General features: G+C 44.6%; 2 protein-coding genes across 2 annotated transcripts; one reads left to right on the top strand and one right to left on the bottom strand.

The window, feature by feature from the left end:
• The first annotated feature begins 138 nt into the window (after positions 1–138).
• LOC128727358 (potassium voltage-gated channel subfamily H member 8) lies at positions 139–21,119 on the top strand. The gene is made up of 17 exons (XM_053821262.1): positions 139–214; positions 2,428–2,538; positions 2,628–2,747; positions 4,632–4,769; positions 7,599–7,786; positions 8,674–8,902; positions 9,312–9,475; positions 10,820–11,024; positions 12,344–12,523; positions 14,714–14,832; positions 15,025–15,105; positions 16,878–16,973; positions 17,058–17,211; positions 17,296–17,411; positions 17,485–17,801; positions 18,574–18,793; positions 20,000–21,119. The coding sequence occupies exons 1-17, from the start codon at positions 139–141 to the stop codon at positions 20,927–20,929; spliced, it is 3,444 nt and encodes a 1,147-aa protein (XP_053677237.1). The 3' UTR covers positions 20,930–21,119.
• A 522-nt stretch (positions 21,120–21,641) lies between these two features.
• LOC128723690 (myeloid differentiation primary response protein MyD88) lies at positions 21,642–23,107 on the bottom strand. Its single transcript, XM_053817454.1, has 2 exons — positions 22,740–23,107; positions 21,642–22,680 (listed from the first exon to the last, which is right to left on the bottom strand). Exons 1-2 carry the CDS (start codon positions 23,104–23,106, stop codon positions 21,671–21,673), a joined length of 1,377 nt encoding a protein of 458 aa, XP_053673429.1. The 5' UTR covers position 23,107; the 3' UTR covers positions 21,642–21,670.
• Between the last annotated feature and the right edge of the window lie 4,816 nt (positions 23,108–27,923).

Raw genomic sequence — 27,923 nt, 5'->3', positions numbered from 1 at the left:
CCTTCACCTCGGCTAACGGAATTCTGAATTGTTTCGTTTTTCTCATCGTATGCCATCGTAACGTTTTCGTCGCAGGTTTAGCCGCCTCAGCCCACCCACTCGATCCCGAGGAGAAACGGAAAACAACACGCAGCACAAATGCCGGCACGAAAGGGGCTCCTGGCGCCCCAGAACACCTTCCTCGACACAATCGCGACCCGCTTCGATGGCACACGTAAGTAGACCGTTTAATTAAAGAGGCATTAAAATTTCCCCAAAGTGACTTATAACTGCGAAAGGCTCCAGCACACACACACACACACACACACACACACACGAGAGTGTGTCCTCGATTAATTTCATCACGCGCCGTAAAGGATTCGAATGGATCTGGAGGTCGCAATTTTGCCGTGTGATTCTTTCCGCGTACTCGTGGTGTGTCTTGGTGGCGTCTTCTGAGCATGTGAGTGCCTTTTTTGGGGTCGCAGAAACCAACAGCCGTTTGATACTCGAAGGTGCGGGAACCAAACGTACGTAAAATGGAAACTCCGGGGAAAGGCGGAAAAGAGTATTTTTTTTAATTTTCTCCGTCCGTACTACCGTCCCGTCCCGTTCTCGTCGTCTGCCTCGTCAAGGTTGGCGTTTCGGAACGGGTTCATAATTTCATGATTGGTCGTTCGCATGGCTTGTTAGCCGGCACGAAGCTACCAGAGAAGGATGGAAGAAAATTAATTGAGTTCACATAAACGTGTGATTTCTCGTTTGTACGTGCTGCGTGGCTGTTCGAGCGTCCTGGTACACTTATGTGCTTGGCCACGAGCTCCTTACAAACCGAACGTAATTCTAGGCTGCGGGATTTTAATAGCTCAAGTTAAACTTTAAATTTAATTGGCAACAAGAAAGGGTTAACGGGCTCGTACCAAAGCGTATTCGTGTGTTATTTCATAGATATAATTCCTCACAGTTCGTGAAGAGGTAGAGTAGGCAACCAACTTGATGTAATTGCGCATAAAGAGCATGTAGCATTTTCTACAAGTTCGAGTTTTCATTTTTGCTATCTCATTTTTTTTGCTAAACAATCTATTTACCACAAATGTTTCAAGGGCGCAGTTATTTGTTTCTCGTCCTTATAGCCGTTGGATTTATTCTTGATAATAAAATTCTAAATATTCTAATTTAACATAAACTAATTCTTAAAATTGTTCAAATTATTCTCTAAGACCATATAAAAATAATTGCTCAAAACTTGTACAGCAATCATGAACATTTTTTTTATAAATAGTATATATTAGTTTTGATTTATTACTATTGGTCATGCTTGTCATATCTCGATTCAGTAGTTTTCAAACGTTTTCAGTAGGTTTTCTTCTAAACTCAGTTATAAACGTACGATTTTTCTCTCTCGGATATTTGATTACAATAGTCCTCATAAATAAGGACAATGAAAGTTCTATGTAATCCATATTGATTTGTTGAGAAAACGTGCTTTATTGGAGTGTACCGGGGAAATCACCCGCACATATCGTAACAGTTAGTACGAAACGCGGTAGTACTTCCACAGCTGCATGTTTCATCATCTAAACTATGTTGCGAAATAGAAATGTAAAGAATTGTCAAATGTTTTTTTTAAAATTATTAATACGCGGCTTATGTTGGAAAACTTCAATTTCTAATAATGACTTATACGCATCAATAGATTTAGATTAACATTGTAGAACAGCTCGTCATTCAATATCATCATTCATGTATTATACTATCCTGCATCTATAGCATATCTTTAAAAACTGAACAAAAACAAAAAAATTAGATTGAATCACAAAAATTGATTGCTCATTTGATGCTTATCGTCTTTGCAGTAATTACCAGCATTACACAAAAAATCAAACTTTGCCTAAGGTTAGATAACAAGAATAAAAAATGAAAAAGGATGTTTGTTATCCATCGCTTGTACGGCTAGAAAACAAATATCAATTCTCATTTTTCCTACACCTACATTGTTACAGCTAAACCAACAGTTAATGTGTTGTAATTAATAGTCATACCCACACATTTCCTTTCAAAGATTTCACTTCAACAAAAGTAGACGTGACGTTTCGGAGAAGAATGTGTGTATTTTTGTCGTCTTCGTAATAATTGTTCAATGATTTATCATCTAAACGCACTGCTATTCATTCCTGCCACTTAAATCTCTTTGTTTGAAGTAATGATTAGAATGAATATTTAATACGATTTACAGTCTTAAAACAAGATCAATATAGCAAAATGCTTCTGCTAGCGGTTATGTATAAGGTGATTTGACTTTTCTCATAAGCTTTAAGACTCAGCAAACCCTAAAATTGAAAGTCTGGTTTTAAAACCACCGAAAAGAAGACAGTGCCTAAAGAATTTGTTTGCATATTTTTGTAAGGTAATCGCATCACATAATACTATTGCAATCTTTATTTCCAGATTCCAATTTCGTACTGGGCAACGCACAAGTAAACGGGTATCCTATAGTGTACTGCTCCGATGGCTTCGTTGAGTTGTCGGGGTTTTCTCGAGCGCAAATTATGCAAAAAGGTAATAAACCCGTGCATTATCCCTTGCACACGATAGCATTAAAGCTCGCCTTCTGTTCTCCATCTCGCTCGTCCCTGCCTTTTTGACAGGCTGTGCCTGTCGCTTCCTGTACGGTCCCGAGACCAAGGACGAGCATAAAAGCATGATCGAAACCAGTCTAGATGGAAAGTCGGAGCTGAAACTGGAGGTCATCTTCTACAAGAAAAACGGTAGGTAACGTTTCCATGGACATTGGCGTCGTAAAATCGGGGGCATTCATGAAAATAAGCTCTCGCTTCGGTATTCGCCAGTCGGTGCATCGTGCTGGCGGTATGCTAACGACAGTAGAGATGATTTTTTCGATAAATCATCGTTAAAATAACATCATCACGCAAATGAAATGCATCCTAAATGACGTTTATGTACACTTAATATAAAGATAATCGTCGATCAAACGAAACAGCATTAGGATACGGCGAGATTAGCATGAGCTTTCGATTTTCTCGAACAATCCTGCGGATATGCTGGTGGCACGATGTTCCCAAAATAAAATCGTCATGCGCATTCGTATCGATCTTTCGGGAAATTGTTTCGTAAAAGATGTTTAGCCCAGTATTCGATCGTTCCGAATAGTTTGCGGAATTCTGATATAACGTTTCTTGTCACATAACGCTTACGAGAGTAATTCAAGCTAAATCTGCCCGTGTTTCCCAGAAGCCAATCAAATGCTGGCCCTTTTAGAACTGCTCTGCCAGAGTCTAGCGCAGGTTCGGCGAACGATTTAACACAAAGTGTAGCCTAATTGAGTATTTTTGCTTTGCATTCGATTCCAGTAAAACGGAAGTGGAAAGCGGAGGGAAACTTGATTCTCGCTCTTGACTCATCGCCCAATAGACAACATTGACGTGAAATTCGGCCGTTCGATCTGTTCGATCGGTTCTCGTTCAGGCCGACTGTGTCGCTTCTCGTGACAAGCGACGCCCAGCTATGAATGCTCATTTTATGCACATTGTCTTTAAAGAGCCTTGGATACTCACAGTTGCCACGGTTGAAATGCGATTATATCTCCATCGCTTAAGCAAACAATCACAACAGATCATCCACCAGCCTAACTCCATTCAGGCACCTTTTGCGATTTACCGCTTCAGCTGTTGTGACACAACATCTTAATATTTTGCGTCTATCACTGTCACTTACTCTGTTGCGTAGGTGAGCGATTTCGGGCGATGTTCTCGCATGCAAATGTACTTATTAACGGCCCCATTTGCACCTGATTCGCGAACGCGAACGTCAAATTAATATAAACTGTGGGCGACGTCTCCGCCCGAAATTCCCGAGAGGCTAACCAAACCGCAGAAAGCCCACAACGCTGGGCATCGTGATGCGGGTCGGGATGGCAGAGGTCGTTATCTGTCAACAGCCTGCGTACCGGAGTTTCTGTTCTTTTTTATTTTTGCTCGAGTCAACGACGAGACATGTTTTTGGCTCACGCGGAGAAAAGTTTACCGGGCAACACCATTTTGAGTGGAAGATCCACTTTCGTATCTGGCGCGGGCGAAGGCTCACGTTACACTTGTCTCACATTTGATGCGGCATCAAGCGAGCAGCGGCTATGGGGGAGAAGCGATCTAAATGGTGTACTCTTAACCTGCAGCCGGGATGGTCGGAAAGCGTGATTTATGGGACAGACACCGGGACTTCAAAACTTACCGCGTAATGAAATTCCCGCCCAAGCCGTCGTTCCTGAAAAGTGTGTTCGCAAATGCCCTAACGAAAATAAATAGAACAGCCGGCAAAAGTCACCTCAGAAAACACACGGCATTAGGCGTCCGATTGTCCGGAAGATGAAAGCTGGTTACTAGCGGAAAGGCAAACGGCAGGAGTATAAAGGGATAGAGATGGTGGCTATTGTTTTTTTTCCATCTCGCATAGCATTCTCCGTTCCCGGAATCGAGCTCACAATGCCGCTGAAACTTTTACCTTTTCACCGAAGTTTACTCGTAATCGCTTTAATGAGTTATTATGCTTGTTATGCTTAACATTTCATGTCTTTTCGACAACTTTTTTGATCCGTTTCGTTCGCTCTATTGCCTCCCCGATCGCCTGGTCCGTAGGTACTCCGTTCTGGTGCTTGCTCGACATTGTGCCCATCAAAAATGAGAAGCGCGAGGTTGTGCTGTTCCTGGCATCGCACAAGGACGTCACGACGGCCAAAATGTCGGAGATGTCGATGTCGGACGAATGTGATAGCGGTAAGTAAGCCGACTTTACGCCCCTTTCCTCGCTTTTCGACTGCGACCGACGCGTCGTTTTCGGTGTGTGTGTTTTCCACTTTTTTGCGCAATTTATAACCTTCAATTCTGTTCGTTCCGTGACTGTTTCTGTCTGCCCGTGCTCGATATCTTGTGCGAATAAATAAATAAAAAAAACCCGCTCCTGTTTCCTTATTCTTGACGCGTCTTGATCTATGATGCTCACATATGTGGCAAGAAGACATTAGTTGTCTCGTGTTACCTTTCCTGGTCGTGGATAGTTTACTGCGGTGGGAAAACCCGCCTTGGTAGTTGTGTAAACAGGCAACGGATGTTCCAACAATTTATCTTGTAACGGTAGATTTGAGTTAGTTCGATATGCATAGCGCCGCCCTTCAAACCCCCATTTTAGCCGTTGAGTGTACATACTGCCAATACTAGCCAAACTCAGTGGCCTGGCTTGTGCTCTAAACTTTGGCATGGCATCAAAAGGTTCACTTTCGGTAAATCATTTCTTGTATAAAAGTAATTTACCGCAACTACCGTAGAATGGAATGAAGTTAATTCAAAAGTAATAAAATGGTGTAAAAAACCTGTTGAAAGATTTTGTAATAATTTCGTCATAATAATTTCCCAAAAAACAAAGTAAAATCAAATCAAGAATGATGTTTATGTCATGAAGTGGATTTATTCCATGTAAAAGTGAAGGAAAGGTATGTTACTTATGAAGTTACGCATGTATTTGAGTGGTTAGTTTATTGATCTGTTTGCCTGAACTGAAACCAACGTGAGTTGAAATCTAAATCTTCACTCATTCTTATTTTGTAGACATGAATTTGAAACCAGTTCGATTTGCATTTAAAAACAAACTTTTTCAATAAAATATCAATGTGAATGTATGTGTGAAAGTAAAAGCCCGATAGTAGCGCCATTTAATGCTGATGTTAAATCCAAACCACAATAATTATCCGCCCATGGGTTGTTTCACCAGTTACACAGGACACTTAGTGCAACCGCTCATAATTGTGATTTCACTAGTCATGGCTATACAGTTCGGTATCCCGAGAAAAGACTCCAACTGGCGTAGCTCATCGCTCGCGGATGTTGTTTTCAAGAATTTCCATTCGCTACCGGATGGAACAACAGCGTCAGGTTCACTCAAATGCGCACATCCCCGAAGGACGATACGTAACGAGGTTTGCTGCCGCCGATGCATTCTGTTTAATTTTGCTTCGTAATTACTCACCAGCGCCCGGGACCTGCTTCCGGATACCCAAACTGACCCTCCGCCATCGGGAGCGGTTATTTCGTTCATTGGCTCAAACGAAGTTCATTTATTCGTTGCTCCGGTTGGATGCCGCATGCGTTGGATGTGATTTCAGCCAACTCACTGGCAGCCAGCACCCAAATGGGACGAAATATTTGCATTTACATTGCCGCTTATGATTTTGTTCTGATAGTGAACGCAATACTCGTAGCTCGCGAGAACAGTCTACAAAATGTGTGCACAAACTTCCTCGTTGCATACTGTAATTGGATTATTGAGAATGGTTAAAAACGAAGAGGCCCTCTCCCCTGGAGATTCCACCAAGCGCGTAGTTTGAGCGTTGATTGATTCAGAATATAGCAGAAAAGACCACTTGCTATGCATATATTCTTCAAAACTGCGTTGTTTAAATACAACAGCTCTGAATTATCGTAGAACTATTCAGTGGCCATTCAAAATTTTGTAAAATTTAATAAAATTATAAAAAAACTGTAACGTATTTTAAAAAAGGGTCTATTAAGTATCCCAGTGGAAAATAATTCAACTGATAGAATAATAAAGATCATTAAAATACCTATTCATTAAATCAAAAGATGAATAATCAATCAATTAGTTCAAGATCAAATTAATCGCGCATCTAAAACCGGCACCCGTGAAATGTCGAATCCTAATGAAATGGACATTCTGCTACGTAATGATGCATTTTCGAATCACTTTCTTTTCCTTCCTGGAAAAGAGAAATAAATCCGTCTGAGCATTCCAGAGCCCTTCGTTTTGGGAGCAAAAATGTCATAAGAAATTAGGCAATTCCTTGAAGAACGGCTGTGCCCTTAGAGCATGGTTTTAGCTTTCATAAAAACAGATTTATCTGATGCACACACAGAAAATCCTCTCGAAAACCATTCCAACTTGCGACTGCCAATTGAAAAAAAAAATGATTCTCTCACTAAATAACATACTGACTGCATGGATGTTTCCCAGCTGAGCAATACGTTTTATTGTACCGATTATCAATGTAAGCGAAAGTGTTTCCATCTCGTTAAATCGTAGTTAGGAACAGTTAATGTATTACGTCTACCCTGTCACAACGATCGTTACGTGTAGTGTTCTTTTTCGTTACAAAACAAATAGAATGAGACTGCCATAAACCATACGCAATTGGAATTTCTCATCGAGCCAAAATTGAAAAGCATACATTTAGCTCATTAATAAGCGAAAGCTTTCAAAATTCACGCCAGAGCTCATGCCAAGGTCACCTCTAAGGAGACAGTAGGATTTTTCATCTTTCCGTGCCAAGTTTGGACGTTTTCTGTGGAGCAAGTAAATGTGTTAATTTTCTCTGTGTTTCGCTCGTACAGCAAAGCCGTTTTCTACGTTTCAATATTCGTTCATTTTCTTTGATGTTTCTAAACCCTGCTCGCTGCTATCCTGTCCAATCTTTACGTATCTTTCACCTTTGGCCCTCTAGTGCTGGCCCTCTCAGTACTCTTCTATTGAATGTTTCAGTGTGTGTTTTTTAATCAATTCAATTCTCTCGATATTTACACCGATGGAAATTTTAGCTGCTTTGTTGGGAGCACGATTTCGATCAGCTGAAACCTCTTTGCTTGCAGACGATGGGGCGGAGGATGATAGTTTGGAGATACCACCGGGTGTCAATATGGGCCGTCGACGCTCGCGAGCCGTTCTTTATCAGCTGTCCGGGCACTATAAGCCGGAGAAGATGAAAACCAAAATTAAACTAAATAGCGTAAGTATCATAATTGTGCTTTAATGTGCGCTTAGTTGTTTTTCTTTTCTTTTGATTTCAAATTGTTTCAAACGATACTCTAATCCATAAAAAGCACTTTCCGTACAATATTCTATATCGCTTTTCGGTAGGTTATATACTGATATTATTTCACTGTCTAGGTTTTCAATTTTTCAAACAGGATATTGGCAGTGATAAGCATACCTAATCTTGCGCAATTATCATGAGTATGTCTGCTTGAAAATTCTGAATCGTATTTATTTTATTTATTGCATATTCAAATGGTTCAACTTACATATTTTATATGATAGTAGATGATAAAATTTATGAAAATTGCGATAAGTTTTAAAATATTGAGATGAGAACTCTAAATAAATATTTTTCCAGTAATAAAACTATGTTTACATTATGCAAGATATAAGTTATACACTCGGAATACGGGTATATAATACCATGTGGTGTACAATTTTGCTGCAATGCTAATACGTTTTATGTGTATTGTATCATTAGCTCAATATGTTTGATGCAAATATGATTTTTAATTTATCTTTTTTCAAATTGAAAAATCAAACTGAAGCTCCATATAAAAAAATCGAATGACGAAGTTAATGAAAAGTATTGAAAACGATCAACTTCGTTTGCAGTAGATTAAGTAGTATTGCATTAGTCCAATATTTTTGCTTGTACCGTCATGTCGGCGGAAGATACATTCGCAAACTCATTGAAACATGTTCGCGATGAAGATTGATTGTCGGAAATGGAAAAGATCAGAACATAAATTCCAATGCAAACGGCGCTACGGAAACGAGTCGGTGTGCATGCCGATGCCGCATCGCTTGATCGCGATCTAAACCGTCTTATTTCTGGTTATCGATTTTCCTTTGCAGAATCTACTGCACTCGAGTGAGGCACCGCTACCTGAATACAAGACGCAAGCCTTAAAGAAATCGCGTTTCATTCTATCGCACTACGGCATGTTCAAGGGTTGCTGGGACTGGATGATCCTGGTTGCTACGTTCTACGTCGCCGTCGCCGTGCCGTACAATGCGGCGTTCGTTAAAACCGATCGTTTAACCATGGTGTCGGATGTTGTTGTCGAGGCTTTATTTATTGTTGGTAAATATTAATCTCCTCTCTCTCCTTTCCACCCACCAATGTCTTGTGCCATCACACGAGCGCAAAACCGAACGATCAGCCCTGTAATGGCAGGCAGTAAACTTTATCTCCTTGCCTCGGCAGCCCCAAGCAGGCCAGTAGCCATTTTGGGGATGTTTGCCTTTTTTGCGTTTGCTTACTGCGGATATATAACTAATTGCATCATTTTACTGAATCATTGCTCGGGCGGATTTTGGACCATCATTCCGGGCCCAATCCTGAACGCTGGCTGCAAATCGCTCCACCAGCACCTTTTCCTCAGCGACATCAGCATGCCGCATCCTGCAACGTGTTATTAACTTGCGCTTCCTTTCGTTTCCAACCTGACGCTCGCTTCACCCCATCTGGCATCAACCACCACCTTCGGCAGATATTTTAGTGAACTTCCGCACGACGTACGTCTCGCGCAAGGGAGAGGTAGTATCGGATTCCAAAAGCATCGCCCTGAACTATCTCCGCAGCTGGTTCATCGTGGATCTGCTGGCCGCCCTACCCTTCGATCACCTCTACGCAAGCAATGTCATTAGTGGTGAGGTAAGTTAATTTTCCACCCCCGATCGTCGGTCCGCTCAGCCACACGTTGGGTTGATCTGAGGAATCGCCCTGCAACTGGGCGAACTGATTCCCCAGTAAAGCCGTACAGGCGGAGCAGCCGCTGCTAAAAGGGATGAAAACCTTCACCACAAGATGACGGCAGAAGCACGAAACTCCACAGGTTTGCCGCTGCTCGAGCGAAAGCAGGATTCCCAAGTACGAGAGTCAACTGTGGAAGATGTTGCAGCGCTGTCTTTACGCGCCCATGAAATTGCGAGTTATAGCGGAGCCATTACATAGTTTTACGGGCGGTCGTCCTTGAGAGTGAAACTTTTCAGCTTCACAGTTGTGCTACAAACTGTTATCCAAAATATCCGCAATAGAACGGTTTCGTTTGCATTCGCGATGGCTCGAAACGATGGAGACTAGTGCAGTTTACGCAATGCGTAAGTGGTACGGAAATAGTGAGCAAAGAAATACAAGCAAGCTTTGTTCTTCACCATCATTTTCAAAATGATGGCCATTTTTCAGAGCTTTAAATCACTTTACAGCTGCAACAACAAGTTCGAAAACCTTATACATCTTAAATCCGCACTCTAGTTTGACTCTAGCACAATCATCTTATTTTCATCGTTATAAAAAGCTTAGATTTTTCACGTCTCTTTGAAATACAGCATTTTGCTCAACCTATTGAATAATTTACTCTCATCGATTTAAACTGCTCTGATTGTTCTCTTATTCCCTTACGCAAACATTTTTGTTTTGCTAAAAATATTGTTGAAATATTTCCTTATCTCATTACAAAGTGATGCTTACGAATCCCGTAATGCGGTTATAACTGATTTGTTTCTTATATCATTTCAACATAATATTCAAGTCATAGAAAAGAGAAAAATGGACTCCAAACTCAATACAGATGTATTTAAACAACAGGTTATATGGTTTACAAACATACAAAAATACACACGACAAATCCGCAGCGTGAATTTGTTAAAGATAAGTTTTTTTAATTTCAAGGACTTTCAATAATTTCAATAGCTAGGATCGGACGGTGAAAATTTTTAACAGCAGGTCATTTTTATTAGAGTATAGTTTGTCAAATTACATCTACATAATCACCAACTTGCTTACTACTTCTGTATTCGACACTGGCATCCAAATAGTAGCTACAATACTACATATTTGTTCCAATTCGCTGGAGTACTGCGATGTGATTGCCAACGGGCACGAGCACAACCACTATGTGGGCCTTGGGATGCATTTTTTTTTTTGCTCCAACATTGTATTTCCTCACCAGCACCAGTAAAATGATCCATCTTCTTCTCCCGTTTCTACCCCGCACAGGAATCTCACATACACTTAGTCAAATTAACACGTTTATTGCGGCTGGCACGATTGCTTCAAAAGATGGATAGATACTCGCAGTACACGGCTATGATTTTAACCCTGTTGATGCTATGCTTCTCTTTAGTTGCACATTGGCTGGCTTGTGTTTGGTATGTGATTGCAGAGAAAGAAAGACTCATAAACGACGCGGACTGGGACATCGGTAAGTGTTGCAAATGCGCCGCAGTACAGTGTTTTGTTCGGATCTTGTTTTTGTTGTTGTTGTTGTTGTTTGTGGTCGCAAGACCACTCGCAAAGAAATGTAGAACCGAGCGCGTATTAATATGCAATAGGACCGCCAACCGTGTGCCGGAGCGCTCGAGTACTGTTCCACTACCGTCCTTGAGGTTCTATTCCCTGGATGGATAATTAGGCCATGGCTGAAAGTTGAACGTCTGGTACGATGGTGTACGATTGGTCTTAAAATCAAACGCGCGCCAAACAATCTCGTGTTGTTTCCGGTGGCAAAACTTCGCAGCACACCCGTTGGAAGTTTGTATTAGATTTTTCACGTTCTCCGATTTCGCATAATTTCGGGAGGGAAAAAAGCTTTTAGCGTGCATGCATCAATTGAATCCTTTAGGAGCGACAGCCGCCTTGAACTCAATGCACAACTGCAGTACAACAGCGGGAAAAGGGCCACCCTTTAGCTCAATTTAATCGGCACCATGTTTGGCAAGCACTTTTGAGCGCGTTTTTCGAAAGCTAGAAGCAGTAGCGCGTATTATGCATGTGTAGATTTGATGCTAAGAATTTGTAGGCTCTCTCTGTCGGCAGATGTGCCGTCTACAGACCATCTAGATTCTATTCTGCAACGAGTATTTCGTTCCGCACACTAGACGCGTTTTCTTCCAACCACTCGGTATAGGTAGCCTAGCAGTTGCAAGCTGTTCCGCTTCCGTAGGCATCTCTTCCAGCAACTCACCACTATTCGCGACGGCACAAGAGACGTTTCTTGCCCGTGAAAACTTCGCCACACACAACACCTGAAGCAACATGAATAGCGTGCTGGTCCGCTAGCAGCACACCTAATAAACAAGAGCAAAGGTCTCACCGCGGTCGGGAGAAAGCCTAGGACACCGCAAGGATCCTGTACCCTGATTGGGCCCTCAATCGATGGTGAACATCGTGGGAAACCTCCTCGCCGGTTTCGAAGCAAGAGAAGGCGCCTCCTTTTTTGGCTCATTTGTTTGTTATATCAGTCGAGTTCCGGTGCTGCGGCACCCGACGCTTGATGCTCTCGAGCAGATTGTGGGAGATTATACGAAAGCACAAGGAAAGCAAGCGGTTTTTATGCGGTTAAGCGTTTACTGGCGAGGTCCTTGCGGAAAGTTCGGTGTAGTGTTTGAAAAGTTTTCCAACATCCCCTCCCGGCGCCGGTTCTAGGCCTGTGAGGCTGTTCATCAACCGCAAATCCGTTACGAGATGGTTTCGAGTTTCGAAACCTCCGCTGCTTCTCAACCCAGTTTCTTTTCCTCGCAGGATGGATCCACACGCTGGCGGAGCGTCTTAAAATTCCCGTATCGAACGTGACGCACGGCGAGGCGTACATAACGGCGTTATATTTCACCTTCACCAGCCTTACGTCCGTGGGATTCGGCAACGTTTCGGCGACTACACTGAGTGAGAAAATTTTCAGCATCATCATGATGCTGATCGGAGGTAAGTGCACGTGCACGTCGCTTCGTGTTGATTGGATCGTCCCGCTAGGCAGGATCTCGTGAAAAGAAGCAAAACCCCTCTGGTCTGGGTGCGTGCTTGTCGCTTCTGGTTTTCCCTATTTTTTTTTGTTTGTTTTTTGCTGGCAGCTGTTAGCGATTACACCGCGAGGTTGGTCCCGAGCTAGTTGCGATCTAGTTTGGCCCACCCAAATGGTGCCCGCCGTGCCCTGGGCAGCCATATCAAACACCAACCGACAGCAAATGAAGTCATGCGAATGCACTCTGTGTAAGCAGTTGGCGTAAATGAGAATAGAATCCCTTAGCTGGCTGGGTGGCTGGCTGACTGGAAGCGGCACAAGGCTCTCGCAGGGAATGGCATTCGTGTCGAAATGCTTCACGATCACGATGCTGTGTGTGGAGAGAAATCATAACGTGGGTTAGGTAACTGCGAAGCCCCGGGGAAAGCTGCTAGCATGGCTTCGTTTTGCGGATCCTAGGGGCATTATGGTTGATTTTCTTCCCATCATCGTCGTGGGGCAACAGTTGCTGATTTGCGATGATTTGGAAAGTTGTGGCTGATTTGAAGCGCCACGGGGCAGTTTTTCTTATTTTACTCTTTAACCAATAGACAATATGGTGTGCATAACTAATGATGAGTAACTGTAATAATCCCTTTACTTATAGAGTCATGCATCCGCTATTTCAGTATGATTTTGAAGTGAATATTGTGTAGAATCGGGAAAGGAAAAAAATGTTAATAAAGACAGGTTTTTGCATGTGTTAATAGTGGAGGGTTTATTTCTCGCACACAATGGTTGCAAGTAGGCAAAAGTATTCATTTGCGTTTCACTATTCCAGCTCTATAACTCATCACCTGGGCCTAAGTTGAAAGGATAGGTTTCTAGTGGAAAATTATGCGTCATCTAATGTTTTCCTCCTGCTAAATGGAGAGGGTGACACACTCCGAAAACCTTGCCGAAAGCACGATTCGGCTTAAAACGCGACCCGCATAATGTAATGAATTTCCAACCACGAACCACCCGTCCCGTCCTGTCCCGGAAAACCCGTTCATGTGGGTGTTGATGCTTGAAGATTTGAATGCTTTTCGGGGAATAAATAACCAGCGTCTTGGAGGGGGTAATTTTGTTTTGTTGCTGTCATTTGTCCAAAAAGAAAAAAAAATACCCGACTAAAAACAGGCGGATGAAAAATGGTGCTCGCTTTTGCGCGCAACGCATTCACAACGCGCCCCATCAAGATTAACTTTATCTCACCTTGCCAAAGGTTTAGCGACAGCGCTTGGCCAGCTCCCATTGCAAGGGCTTATTTTTCTCCCTTTCAATCTTTTTCCCCCCTTCGAACCGACACGCCACCGCAAAAGGTCGAAGCTCTGGGTTGAAGAAAATGCTGCCCCGAGATGGTGCCTTTGACCAGCATAACAATAGGTGCAAATGACAGAATCTTAGAAACGCGCATCGAATAACATAGGCCGATGGGTGGCCGCGAAAATGGGAAAATAATACCGCCAGCGATGCTGTGGGTGCGCAAATGGAAAGCGGGACCGAAAACAACCACCCCCGTGAATGGCGTGCGTGGCATGGCGCAGTGTGGTTTCGTGGTTTGGGAAACAGGCGGACATGAATTTGTTTTCGCTTCTTTGCGTCCTTTCGAAAGACCCACCCTTCCAAAACGTGACCCCGAGAAAGGGTGGGTGGGTCCGAGTGGCAATGTTTATTCGACCCAGAAGCCGCCAGAGGCTCCGGCCTGGACGCGGCTTCCCGGATTCGCGGGACGAAAAACCAAATCAAATCTCCTTCAAACCGCACGATTGAGTTCGCGATATCGACTGTCCTAATGAGGTTTTGCGGGCAAACGGGCGGTGTCAGACAGGCGGAATTAATACCCTGCGCCCCCGTCCCCCCCGTCCACCTCCCTCCCACTGATTGCCCACCCACCGGGAGTCCAATTCAATCTCGGCGATGTGACAATGGCAGGCCCAATTTCGAGCGCCGTATATATCCCACGTACGCCTTCCGGTCCGCGGACGAAAGGAAGGAAAGCAGCATCTTCGCCTGCTCCACGGGATCCCGGGGAGGGTTTTTCGGCCGTCCGCTCATTCTCCACATGTAATCCCCAAACCCGTGGGCTCACCGTGCTTTTTCGGTTTCTCCTCTCGCCCCGCTCTTCGCAGCCCTTATGCACGCCGTGGTGTTCGGAAACGTGACGGCCATAATTCAGCGCATGTATTCACGCCGCTCACTGTACCAGAGCAAGTGGCGTGACTTGAAGGATTTCATCGCTCTGCATCAGGTGAGTTGCAAGGCTCGACCTTCAGCCTTTTCCCGCACCGCAAAGCATCGCCGGCACCGAGGGCTGGGTGACATTTCGCTGGTGCAACGTGATTCGGCACTCGTTCCCGGCAAACCCGCAGCTGGAACCTAATTTAATTTTCCCTTCCGTGTACTTGACTTTTTTGCCGTCCTACCACTCGCGTGCTCCCAGATGCCCAAGGAGCTGAAGCAGCGGATGCAAGATTACTTCCAAACAATGTGGTCACTTAATCATGGAATTGACGTGTACGAGGTAGGTACCCTCACAAGCTCACCCGCGTGGCTCGTAAACTTACGTGTAGAATTAAACCAAACCCGCCCGGGACAAGTTGGCTACATTGGGAGCAGATTGACCTTGTGGGTGCAAGCAGGGTCGCTTCGACGAAAATGAGCCGTTTGGAGCCGTTCTGCAACTTTTAATGGAACCCGGTTGCTGCTTCTGTGGCGTTCTGGGATAACGAAAAAAAAACAACAATCGCACACGGATTCCCGTTGCGGATTTGTGCCTTCAAAACTGCGACACTTCTGTCGCTGGTGCAGATTTGCTGCTGCAGTGGCGAGTAACTTTGCAGCTTTGTGCAATTTTTGTGTGCGATTCTTGTGTCTTTGTGTGCGTTTTAATCAGTGCCAAAGTTGGAAAGTTTCTCCCGGTGGGCGAAATGGGTTTTGCCTCCTAGATCCTAGAGATTTTCCCGCCACTCCGTGTGGTTTGGGTGGTGCAATTATTTCCGAATTTTTCTTTGTTGCCATCGAAAGGGGTTTGCATTGTTTGCGATGGCCATTATAGCCACTTTGCAGTGGCTCAAAAAGTGGGAAGAGATGATGGGTTTAGGTTTTGGCGTGCTTGGGGTTCCGTTGTTTTAGCAGTGTTTTGTTTCGCTCCAGCAATGTGTGCTCAGAACGCACGAGGCCGAACTAGAGCCCAACGTGGTACGTAAATACAGCATGCAAATATTTGACGTTGAACGGCAGGTCTTATTCAATGGGCTCTGGTGGGGGGAGGCGCACGTTGGTGTTCGAGAATTTTAACATTTTCTTCTACACGCCACACTTCCAGCAAGTAGCTACTTCATAAATAATTCACAGCCGATAAATAGTAACACCACAAACACCTTGAGTTAATTTGCATGCTTTTGAGTGCCACTTTTCGCGGCGTTTTTCGCCGGTGGGAGTAATGCAAAGTGGCGACGTTCTCTGAGAAGCTCCCGTCACAAGATGAAGATGTAATGTAATGTTCTTTCTTCGATTCGAACACGCGTCGGTTATTGTTCACCGACAGGGCATCAAAGTGTGCGCCATTACCGCAAAATTCACCAGGAACTTTTATATTCCAAATTTGTCGGAACCATCAATCCAATCGAGGCTCAACAAGGTATCTAGTAGTCTTCATGTTCTGAGAATGTTTATCCGGCCATGTAGCTGTCGCTCATAGCAACCCGTCGTAACCATCTACGGCCAGGGGTGAACAAATTTGTTCCCAATGTGTGGAACGAAGTTAACGCATTATATGCGCGCACATCACACCATTCGGAATGCTTGTTAAAAGCCGGCATCATATCGATCAGGCTCGATTGCCGAAAAGCGACGCTTGAGAGAAACAGAGTTGTGATGTTTGTGAAAGCAACACGTGGGCGCTCGTATCCTCGAATGATATCGGGTGACGGTGACGCTCGAAAATTGCCCACCCCTGACGGCGTAATCGTAAGCGAAGTGCTGTTCGGTTGAATGGCCCGAGTGAATTCAGAAAAGGACGAAATTTGAGTCTCAAGAACTTGACAGACGAGTAGACAGCCCAGGCAGGGAAGTTAACCGTTTTCGCGAAATTCCGTTTCGCAAATTCGCGTTGGCCAATCTGGTTGAATTGAACGGGCCTTCGCACGAGTTTCATTCATTCACGCTGGTGATGCATATTTAACACCACCGAATAGAGGCGCAGGACGCAAAAAAAACCCAGCATGACTGGAGTAATGGACTTCTTTTTTTTTCTTGTTCGTCTTCCTCCTCGTTGACGGTGTCGTCGGTTAGATTCTGAAAGAATTTCCCGAGGAGCTCCGGGGAGACATATCAATGCATCTGCATCGCGAGATCCTTCAGCTGCCGATATTCGAATCCGCGTCCCAGGTAAGTTAGCAGCTGGTCGAGTGGGGTTTTTCTTTTTGCTTTCGTTTGCACCTACACACGCGTGTTTTCTTCACACCCCCGTAGGGCTGCCTGAAGCTGCTCTCTCTACATATCAAGGCGAACTTTTGCGCCCCGGGCGAGTATCTGATACACAAGGGCGACGCACTAAGCTACATCTACTACATATGCAACGGCTCGATGGAGGTGATGCAAAACAACATGGTCGTGGCCATCCTGGGTAGGTACACCCACCCCCTTCCGGCTAATTAGCATCACGAACGGATCGGTAATCCGCTAAATCTGCAATCGCCCTGTTTTGCAGGCAAAGGAGACCTCGTGGGCTGTGACATAAGCATACACCTGCTGCACGGAAATCAGGGCAACTCGGGTAACACCGGCTCGCAGGACACGATCGTGAAGAGCAGCGGTGACGTGAAGGTGCGTTGGCATTCGTTTCGTTCCACCTTCTGCCTAACTCCGGTCCGGGTTTTTCCCCGTTGTGTCCTCGTAGGCGCTCACTTACTGCGATCTGAAGAGCATCCACATGGGCGGGTTGGTCGAGGTGCTGCGGTTGTACCCGGAGTACCAGCAGGAGTTCGCGAATGACATCCAGCACGACCTGACGTACAACCTGCGCGAGGGTTACGAGGCCGAGGAGGAAACGGAAAACAACGGGCCGTGTCTAGCGCTGCCGTCGATCAGCGAGGATGACGAGAATCAGTCGGATGCGGAGACGAACTCTGCTTCACCGATGAACACCTCGTTGCAGAAATCACCGGCGCACAACCTGGGCACGGCCAGTCCGCGGCATGCCAAGCTCGTCCATAGGTGAGTCGCGAGCAATAGATCGCCAAATAGGGCGTGGAAAATTTCAACAAACGAACGTTCGAGTCCCCGGCGGACTTCCTGGGTGGGTTAAATCCAACGGATGAAGCTATCGGAACACACACACAGAGCGTTAGCAGTAGCTGTGGGCGCGTTACGGCGTCGACATGCAATGGTGCAACGGAATGCAAAATCGGAGATTACCGAAATTTAGTATACTATTCGCGGTCACACGTTGCTGTTTGATGTGCGGTACATTTACGTGCTCATTGAACGGTGTTTCGGACGGACTCCGATCCATATGGTTGTGGGTACTTTTGACATCTTTTTTTTTTTCAACCAAAACCAGAAAGATGAATCACCATAAGTGGCTCACCTAGTGGTTTATTTGCATTAAAAAATTGGTTTCATAACACAAGAACGACTAGTGGAGCGTCGTGGAGCATTGAAGCAATATCAATCTATGGAAAAAAGAAATCCCAAATCCACCAGCAAACAGTTCCCAGTGCCCATTTCGATAATCATAAAGCTCATCCTGCCGATTGGCTCATGACCGTCCATGAGCTTAACACCATTCCATCGCCGATAACACGGACTGTCGGTACGTTGGGACACAGCTTGGCCTCGCCTAAACACCGTTGCGATTTGGCGCGCGCGCTCTCAGCACGTTTACACTAAGCTCATCCCATAATGCAGCTAGCGAGCGGTGGCACGAATGCCATTGGATTGCCGAGAATATTATTAATTCATTTCATCTTGCTCAAACGCAACACAGCCGCAATCGGTCGTTAGTGGCCCTGAGGGAGCGAGTCGAGCGTCAGCGGTCAGTGCAGGCGGCAACCGGCAACCAAGCGGCAACCGTGGAGCAGACCAGCTCCTTCGAAGGACTCAACCTCGAGGTGGCGAAGGAGAAGGAAAAAGGGCGCGTGTCCGTGGAGCGGCTAGACAATCAGGTCACCACACTGCACAACGACGTGGCGGCGCTCAGCGTGGAGGTAAGTGCACGCGAACCGAGGAACCGAGCGAGTGGGAGGATTCTAATTAGCTTGCGTTTGCACTGGCTTGTTGGTGGTGGGAGTGGTGGTTTGACGTGCTTTTTCGATTAGATGTCCCGGGTGAAGCGGATTAGCTGCAGAATGGGGAAAGAATTGTCAGGTTTTGGGGAGTCGTTTCTGTAGCCTTTTTTTACGCCTGCCAATGAGGCAATGCGGATTGTCAATGATGCGAAACTGTCGAAAAAAATTTCATTACACGGGCCGATATTCATTAGCACAACACATGAATAACGGTCCTATTCACGTTTGCAATGTAACGGAAAACCTACGTTAGTGCCATTACGAGGGCGTTTCGTATCGTCGTGGATCAAGCTGCAGTTATATACACACACACATAAGTAGTGTGATTTTAGCAAGTGTGCAAAGTTCCGGACCTTAGCGAAACAGTATCGGTAGGTCAAGTGTATGGGAATGTCCAATTCGCACGCGGTTTGCTGCATTGCTGCATCACATCGCTTTCATTCAATTATTGTAGCAAATTCTTCAACTTTTCCGCGATCTGTTCTTGTCGATAGTGTTTCCGCACTTGAGCAGCCAAGTTTTAAATTGTCTCCTCCGTCGCTCGTTGCTAATTGATAAACCCCGGTACGGGAAACCCATGAATGGGTGCGCGATAGATGCAATGGACGATTGAGCGTGAATCACATGATGTCACGTTGTGGAATTCCAAGCAGTGGTATTTATTGCTCTTTTTTATGGCTGCATGATTCGTTTTATTTTGCAATTCATTTGTACTGCTGTTCGTTGGCTTACAGAAAGAATATACACAGCATGATTCATTGCGTTATGTGTTTTTAATAAGCGAACAGAAGATGCATGAATGGAATGTGAGCTAAAAACGGGCTCCAAACGCCTTTCTCAATGAATAGTGTCCATCTTACTGAAAAGAACTCTTACTGCCACTTCAAGCTTGTTGACACCGCCTGTGGGCGAACGAAGCGACATGGGCTTTCTCCATTCCCCCCTTCGAAAACACAAACTGCCCGTTTGTGATCGTGTGCGATTGATAGCCAATAGATAGACGTACTCAAACCCGTGATGGACATGCGATGGTAGCGATAGAGGGAAGATGCTCGTCATGCATGGAAATTTCCCTTGTTTTGCAAATATGGAACACCACTAACACGGGATCGCATATTGCTGCAGGTACGGAACGCCATACAGGCCCTGCAAGAGATGACGTACAACACCATGAACTCCCAGCTGGATCTGGGACATTTTCAGCCTGCCCGGTCCATTCCGAACCTGCAGAACGGTGTCGTCGGGATACTGCGGGACAGCGATCACGTGCTGATGGCACGCAGTAGCTCTCACCCGCCGGAAATGTGGTGCCGGGAGATGAACGTCTTCGCCGAGACGGGCCTGGCCAGCCCGAACGGGACAGAGGTACTGTCCGAAGCGATGTACCGCCGCAAGTCGATCCTGTCCCAAAAGTACTCGGAGGAGATGTCGAGCTCGACGCAGACGGAGAACATGATCGACTTCGACACGCTGGAAAAGATCGTGCTAGCTCATCCGCACCTTGTGCTCAAGATCCTCGGTGTGGAGGCCGTCTTCGGGAAGGAGAGCGACCATCACAACAAAGCGTACCCACTAAACACCATCTCCGAGGTGGCCAGCTCGGGGGAAACCATCTCGTCCCGGGTGCACGACTCGGGCAGCCTCAAACTGGCCACGTTTACGAACACCAACATCACAAGCAATCCGCCGATGCAGCACGCGGAATCGGGCGGACATCTGTACGGTAGCCACGCGTTGATCACCGCCTATCACCAGACCGACGAGTACTATCCAGCGAGCGGCGTCTGCCCCAAGGACGACACGACGAGCGAGAACATATCTTTGGCGGGACTGGCAGCACACCCGGAGGACGGCCAGTGCCCAGTCCCGGTGCCGGACACGGACTGCATTCTGATAGACGAGAACGTGAACGTACTGAAGCAATCTGCTATGAACCATATCTTCCGCAAACAGGACCGCGTACCACCGAATTATCGCTTCTCCGCCGGTGACGCCGACCACCTCGAGAAGGGGCTGAAGAATATACCTTCGTCCCGCTCGCTGGGTGGGAGTTGAATCGCACCGGATGCGGCCGGCGGAGAAGCCACATCAGCCACATGAATGTCGTAGTGATGAAACTGTTCTTTCTTTTTACATCGTCACTGTGTTGAATCTGTTTTAAAACCAAAAAAAACCTAGTGAGAGAAATCAATAAAATGAGACATATTTTAATGCTTAGCATGCAGATAATCGCTGCGCAATGGTACAGCAGGCGTTTTGTTGAGGGTTTTCAACCGACAAGCTGTCGAAGCCACTACGTAACGGAATCGGCGGAATTCTCCGAAAGGGCCATGAAGAAGTTTTGTGAAACAAACACACGGACATACAAAATTACCTGATTCCTTCTAATGTAATCAGAGGTTGGCATTCCAAACATTTGTCAGTGACCGTATTCTTCGTAATAGCCTCGGAGGCTATTATCTGATGCTTAAACGCACAACGCACAAATCAGTGCACACAAACAGACCGCTATCGTTATCGATAACGATGATTACCGGCCGGCTCAATGGAATGTCCGTTAGGCGCGAGGGGCTATTCAAATTTTGACCGATGTTTGTTTTTTTGGGTTCCCAGATAATAGAGCAGCCTAAGCCAGAGGCATGAGTTTCGCAAAAGCGATCAATTTATTTACTGCATTGTTGCGTATGGTGGTGGTTTTGATTAAAAAAAAAAAACAACGTTTCAAAGAGAATGTAACAGTTAAGCGTGTATATGCTAGTACGGTTGTATTGCACGAGACCTTCGGCGGCACTGGTATCACACGGGGGTAGCAACCTTCCGGCTAGTCGGTTTGTACCACTTCTTCTTCGATTTCACTGGCTTTTCCGCTTTGTCCAGCGGACATTCGGACGGCACGGACGAAGCCCCAAACAGGGGTTGCTTTTTCTCTCGCCCCAACGTCGAAAAACCCATCTTCTTTGGGTTCGTAGTCGATGCCGTCCCACTGATATTCAGCTGCGACACACTGCCGTTGAGTTTGTCCTTTTTGTGGTTGAAGCTTGGGAACAGGTCCCAGAAGGAGTGCGATTTTTTCAGGCTACTCGATTGGCTCTCCTCCTGCTCGACCGCGGTGGGCAGTTTCACTACAAGCGTCGGTTTGTCCACCACCACCGTCGGTATTGTCGGTTTGGGAGGCGGACTGATCGCGACAGGGGCGCTCCTCACTGGCACGTTTTGCTCCGTCTTCTGTTTGAGGCCCGGGCTTTCAACGGGCGTTTTGCGCGGACTGTCTCTGATGGACACGGCCAGCTTGTCCCAAAAGTTGTACAGATTCTGCGAGCGCTGGTAGTCTAACCGGCAGGTGTACCGTAGGTGCGGTGGCAACTCGCAACGATCGTACACGCACGGGATAACCTTACGTTCCTTCTTCTCGATCTGCAGCGCTTGGGCGAACGTGACGGTGAAATCGTTCAACGGACTCTCGAGGAATGCCTTCGAAATGATGACCACCACCCGGCGACAGCGCTCGGAGATGAGGCGCGATATGACCTCGTGTTCGAAGTTGCTTCCACCCAGGATGTCGCGGTCCTTCAGGCAAAGCTTCATTCCACGCGCTTCCAGCCGGTCCACCATCTTCGTGGCGAATTCGATGTCCGCGTCCGCGTACAGAATAAACGCATCGTACTGCTGCTTGTGGTCGGGAGTATCGTCCTTCGTGATGATGCCGCTATCCTCCACGCCTATCCGATCCTTCGATGTGCTTTCTTGTGCTGTTTTCATCGTCAACCGTTTCTGTTCTCTCGCCAGATGCTGCTCCGCGTCTTGGTCTGTGAAGCAAAGGATAAGGTTACTTTCTGTGCGGAGCTTATTTCGGACTCACACTTACCGAACATTTTCGATGTATCGTCCAGTATGTCCCAACGGTCGATGCAACCGAGCACGGTTTGCAGTTCGGCCAAATTTGCGCCGCGTTTGCAATGCTGCGATTCGTTTTGCCATAGTTCGAGCAAGCATCGAGTGGGACTGGGATTGGAGGACACCAGCGGCAGATAGCTTTTGGGAATACCGATCACATCAAACACACCGCGCCAATCGCGGAAGTATCCATCCTCGGACGTAAAGATACGCCGTTGATTCAACAGCTCGGCCACCAGGTCGCGTGTTCGAACGTTTAGTGCTTCCAGAGGAATCTCTCTCAGATCGATACGATTCCGAACGCTGACCTCCGTCGGTTTAACGGGATTGTCCAGCATTGCTACGTCCACGCGAAACTTAATATCACACGGCACAGTTTACCAACGACTATCGCGAACACATCAATAATCCACCGCAACGATTGATAATCTGCGCGGAAGTCTATCTATGTGTATCTTATCACAGAATGTTTCACCACACAAAAGTAAACAACCAAACAAAGGGGGAGGATGGTCAAAAGAGCAGATCATTCGGGAAGTAAATACGTTCATCAAACTGGTTTGAATTGGGTGTAACATACACTGAAGCTATACCGAACGACAATGCTGTTTTCAAACCAAGTTAAGCCGCTGAGCGTACGGGATATAAACCAAAACCTGATGATTTTGACAGTTGTGCAAAACCCTACAACGTGCGTTTCTTTATTCGAGCAGCTCTAGAATTTCAGAGCTAATAGATATTTTACAGTTTCTCGTATATAACCACAGTGTATGTATTAACTTTTAGCAAAATTGATGCAGAAAAAGGCCAATTTAGGTCTAAAGATCATCAATACGTAAAATAATAAATCACTGATTAGAATCACCGAATATATCACATGCATGATAAGCTGATGCTAATCAATGAATCTGATGGATATTATGAATTTTTGTTACATACATATGCAATTACGTTAATTAAAAATTTTTAATGTTCATTTAAATGATGAAGTTAAAACATGTTTCTAATAAATATTCTCTTACTAAAAAATAATACTTTGAGCAAAATATGTCAAAAAGTTGTAAGAAATAAAGTATTTCTAGGTAAAATGTAAGTTGTTTTGAAGAAAGAACTTTAAAGAAGAAGAACTTTTGCTTTTTTCGCTGCATGATTTGTGGGTGGAGACGCCTATTGATTGATGAACATAGCAGTTCTATTCAAACAATTTTAAAAGTATTATTTTATATAAAAGCCATTCGTCGAAATCATAAAAATCAAATCTTATTAATATCCACTTATAATATCAACTATTAAACATTTCGGGAAACTTATAACTCGACAAACAATAATATTGTACGCTTTATGTCACTGCACTTAAAATTTAAACTTTAAGGTTATGGAGCTGCTTTTAATATAACAATGAGGTTAACTTTTGTATGCAGATATCAACATTTTAAATAATCCATCATATAATTAAAACAAAATTGACCTATATTTGACCATTTAAATATAAATGTTAAAAATTCAAGTTAGAGATCATGGAACACATGAATATTTGAACGAATTATAAAATATCGCCATTTTAATCCAAATAGATCGATAAGAATACAGTCAGAAGTACAGATTCTGCTTGTGATGTTGAGAGAAGTTGAGAAAAGATGCCGAACATTGCCAGATATTTTCTAAGAATATTAACAACTGACCATGTGATCGAAATTAAAACAATTCAAAACGCAATGGAAAAATACTAAAGGCCGCGATCTGATTTTCCACTATGCCCTATAGCTGATTCATTTATTTTTCTAGACCACAATATCATAATAATAACAAGTTTATTTAACAAATCCTATCATCACATTCCGACTTAATACATCTTATTTTTAATAAGTTTAACATACCATAAAAAAACCTACATATTTAACTCTACAACGATGTAAATAAAACGGAAAAATGTATCATTATCACTCAGGAAAACAAAGCAAAATTTGTAGCTTTACTGTTTCTTAATCACATAATCCAACGAAGATTAACACGTGAGCTTATTATTCTGGAATAGACGAAGGACGCGCAGCATTGGAAATACTTCTTGTGATTTCCAGACCTTGAAACAGTCCTAAGAGGAGAATGGACGTCGATGAGGTTCACTGCGCACTTGTAAAATTAACAGATAAAGAGCATTGAAAAATAAAGAATGATTTCAACATAACGAACGTGTTGGACTTTAGCTTGATAATTTCTAGGATATAGGGATATGACAATTGTGTCATCAAATATGTGCATCAAGTATTCGCCCCAGAGGTGGCTGGAAGAGCGGAATCTTTTATAGGGAAATAATTTATTTCCTACCCGAAGAAGTAATGCGTCCCAGCAGCTCCGAATGTACGAGAACGGATTGGTTTATCATTTTATTTTAAACTTCTTAAGCGATTAATTTTTATTCATTTTTAAATAATTTTTACATAATATAACAGAAATATTCTATACAAAACATTAGTTATTCTTTTATTTTTTTTCTTTGTTTCTTTAAATATACTTTCATATTTTTGCGTACTTTCCGTCGGCAGCGATTTTGTTATGCGCACTGTTGTAATACTCTGTCACCGGTCGGCCGCTAACCACCCTCGACAGAGGGTGGCGCTTCCGGTCGGCAGATCGATCGAGCAGCATCTACTTCCAGTGAGTCTCGCGCATCTATAATACTGCGCCATGCGTGCACCCAGCCGGTGCCATAGTTACCGTCTAGTTACCGTTTCCTTTTTCGTTACGTTGCCTCGGCGTCCCATGGGGCTGGGACTTGCTTAGCATTCCACTGCATTCATTGCGTTGGTATATGCGAATGACCGTGTACGTATGTGTGTGTGTGTTCTGTGTGGTAGTGTGTACGAGTAATTCTTAACCCTCTCCCCTGGCACGAATCTCGATGTTTGCTACTAAATTCCAACCATGATGGGAACAAATCCATTACTAACCCTTTTCCCACTCCGTTGTCGGTTTGCTGATTTAGATTTAAGTGTAATTATGCACGACATTGCTACTTGTGATTGTATGATGTGTACGGGTGTGTGTGTGTGTGTGTGTGTATGTTTTGTGTACGTGTGTGGCTGCGTGTATTATTGTTCGTATGACGTGACGGAGCCTATTCATTATGCGTGCACCTGCGTGCGCCTCTCAGTTACTATAGTGCGTGTTTCGCAGGCGATAATGGCTTGCTCGTTTGGCATATTTGCTTCTGTTTTGTTCTATTTTGTTTACTTGTTGAATTATATTCAAAACCCGTTTAATTAGTTCTCATCCTTCGTCCTCCCTATCCGCTGCTTTGCTAGTTTACCCACACTTTGCGTCTCTCGTGTCCTCGTTAGCCATCACCGTTTAAATACTTGAATATTTAGATTAATAATTCTAGGTCTTAAATGAATTCGACTTTAATCAATGTGTTTTGTATGGGTACGTGTAAGTGTATCTGTTGGCTTCGTTACGCTAGTTTCCATCTGGCAATCGATGAACTATCGGTTGGCGAGATCCGATTGGCTTTGTTTTCCTGGGACTTTTGTTTGCACTTTAGTCACTAATTTTCGATTGATTTTCCATTTTTTCGCCTGTAACTTTTTAGGTCAACCTGTTACTTTACTTACTGTGTATGTGTGTGTGTGTTTTTTTTTCGTTTCGAGAGGTCGTCTGTACCACTTGCTTGTGTGCTTGCATTTTTGCTTTCCTGCTTCGTGTTGCTTCTCGCCCGGTCTCGTTTATATTTTTTGACGCTTTTTTTCTTTTATATATTTAAAAAAATATGTTACGATATCGTTTTGTATTAGAAGTTTGCTATATTTCAATTATTTTTTATCCACCATTCGTAACCAAGTACTACTGCCGCCTCACTGCTGCCGGTTCAAAGTTTGTTTTTTTTTATTCACCGTTTTTGCTCTCTGTCGTCGTGATCGCGCCCGCTGCTATGCCACGGTATGCTCGAAGGATTGTCAGCCCTCCCCAAGAACGAACGAACGGTTGATTAGTGGTTAGATATAATCCTTCATTCGCATTGCATTGCACAGTGTGGTTTGTAGGTGTGCATGGTTTTATGTGTGAGTGTGTGTTATTGGTGTGTAACGCAGTCGTCCGCTAATTTCAGTATTTCATTTATATATCCGCTGCTACTAGCTTCCTGACGCATTAGAGTAAGACGAACATTGGACTTGTTATTGTTTTGTTTGTTGGATCGTTTTGGCGTGCTTGGTTTATGTTGGTTTAGATTTGGTTTACTTTCCTATTTGGGGCTGTAGTTTAATGGCCTTTTCGGTTTAACGTACACTCAGCCTGTGTTCGGTGCAATAGGTTAAATGTTGGACTGCTTATCGGCTCTTGGCTTGAGGCTCTTGGGCGAAGCTGACGATTTCGAGCCAAAATCTCACTTGCCAATCCACTGCACGGCGGTTGATAGAAGAACTGGTTTCTACCGTTTCGTAATAGGGCTTAGGGCAGTGTCAGATATAATTTTAACCTCGCTATCTGTATCTACGAATTCGTACAGCTGCGTTGAGTTACTACATTTTTAACGACTGTGATTGATTCCTCGGCTTCTCGGCTTCTTACTGTGGGGCTAGTACAACGATGATCGTGGTATTGCGTGATCATGCTGGGGCCTCTCCTCCTCGCATCCAATGTAGGAAAATCAGCGTACTACGAAACATCTAACATCGTACATCAGCATTCCATGCGGCGTGCTGTTTTGTCACACTCACTCGAGCTACTTCCCACAGTTTAGGTACGGTGCTTGCTTTTGTCAGATCATTACAGGGCCTTCCGATCGCTATCGCTATCGAAGACTACCCATTCACTCGAGCTACGTTCCAATTTAACGTTCGATCCAGGGATAGGTCTCCGCCTTCCGTTCTCCCCTGTTGCGGATCGATGGTACTTCGTTCGTTTGCCAATTTGCTTTTTTTATAATTTGAACAACTCGCCCTACCTTCGATTCGTGTTTGCACAAAACAAAAAATGCACTGCTGCCGTTTTCTCTTCAACAACTTCTCCAGCTTCGTCTACCGTTCTCGGCTAAATCGCTCGTGCTACAATTCATTCGAAAATCGAAAAACACAATATAAACCGAAAATAGACACATATAAAACGGGCACCGTTCGCCCAGGCTACGGGGTTGTTCGCACGTACTAGTAGCAGAAAA

The sequence above is a fragment of the Anopheles nili genome, chromosome 3, assembly GCF_943737925.1.
Source record: "Anopheles nili chromosome 3, idAnoNiliSN_F5_01, whole genome shotgun sequence".
In the NCBI taxonomy this organism is placed as follows: Eukaryota; Metazoa; Arthropoda; class Insecta; order Diptera; family Culicidae; genus Anopheles; species Anopheles nili.
This window is presented reverse-complemented; position numbering and strand designations above follow the sequence as displayed.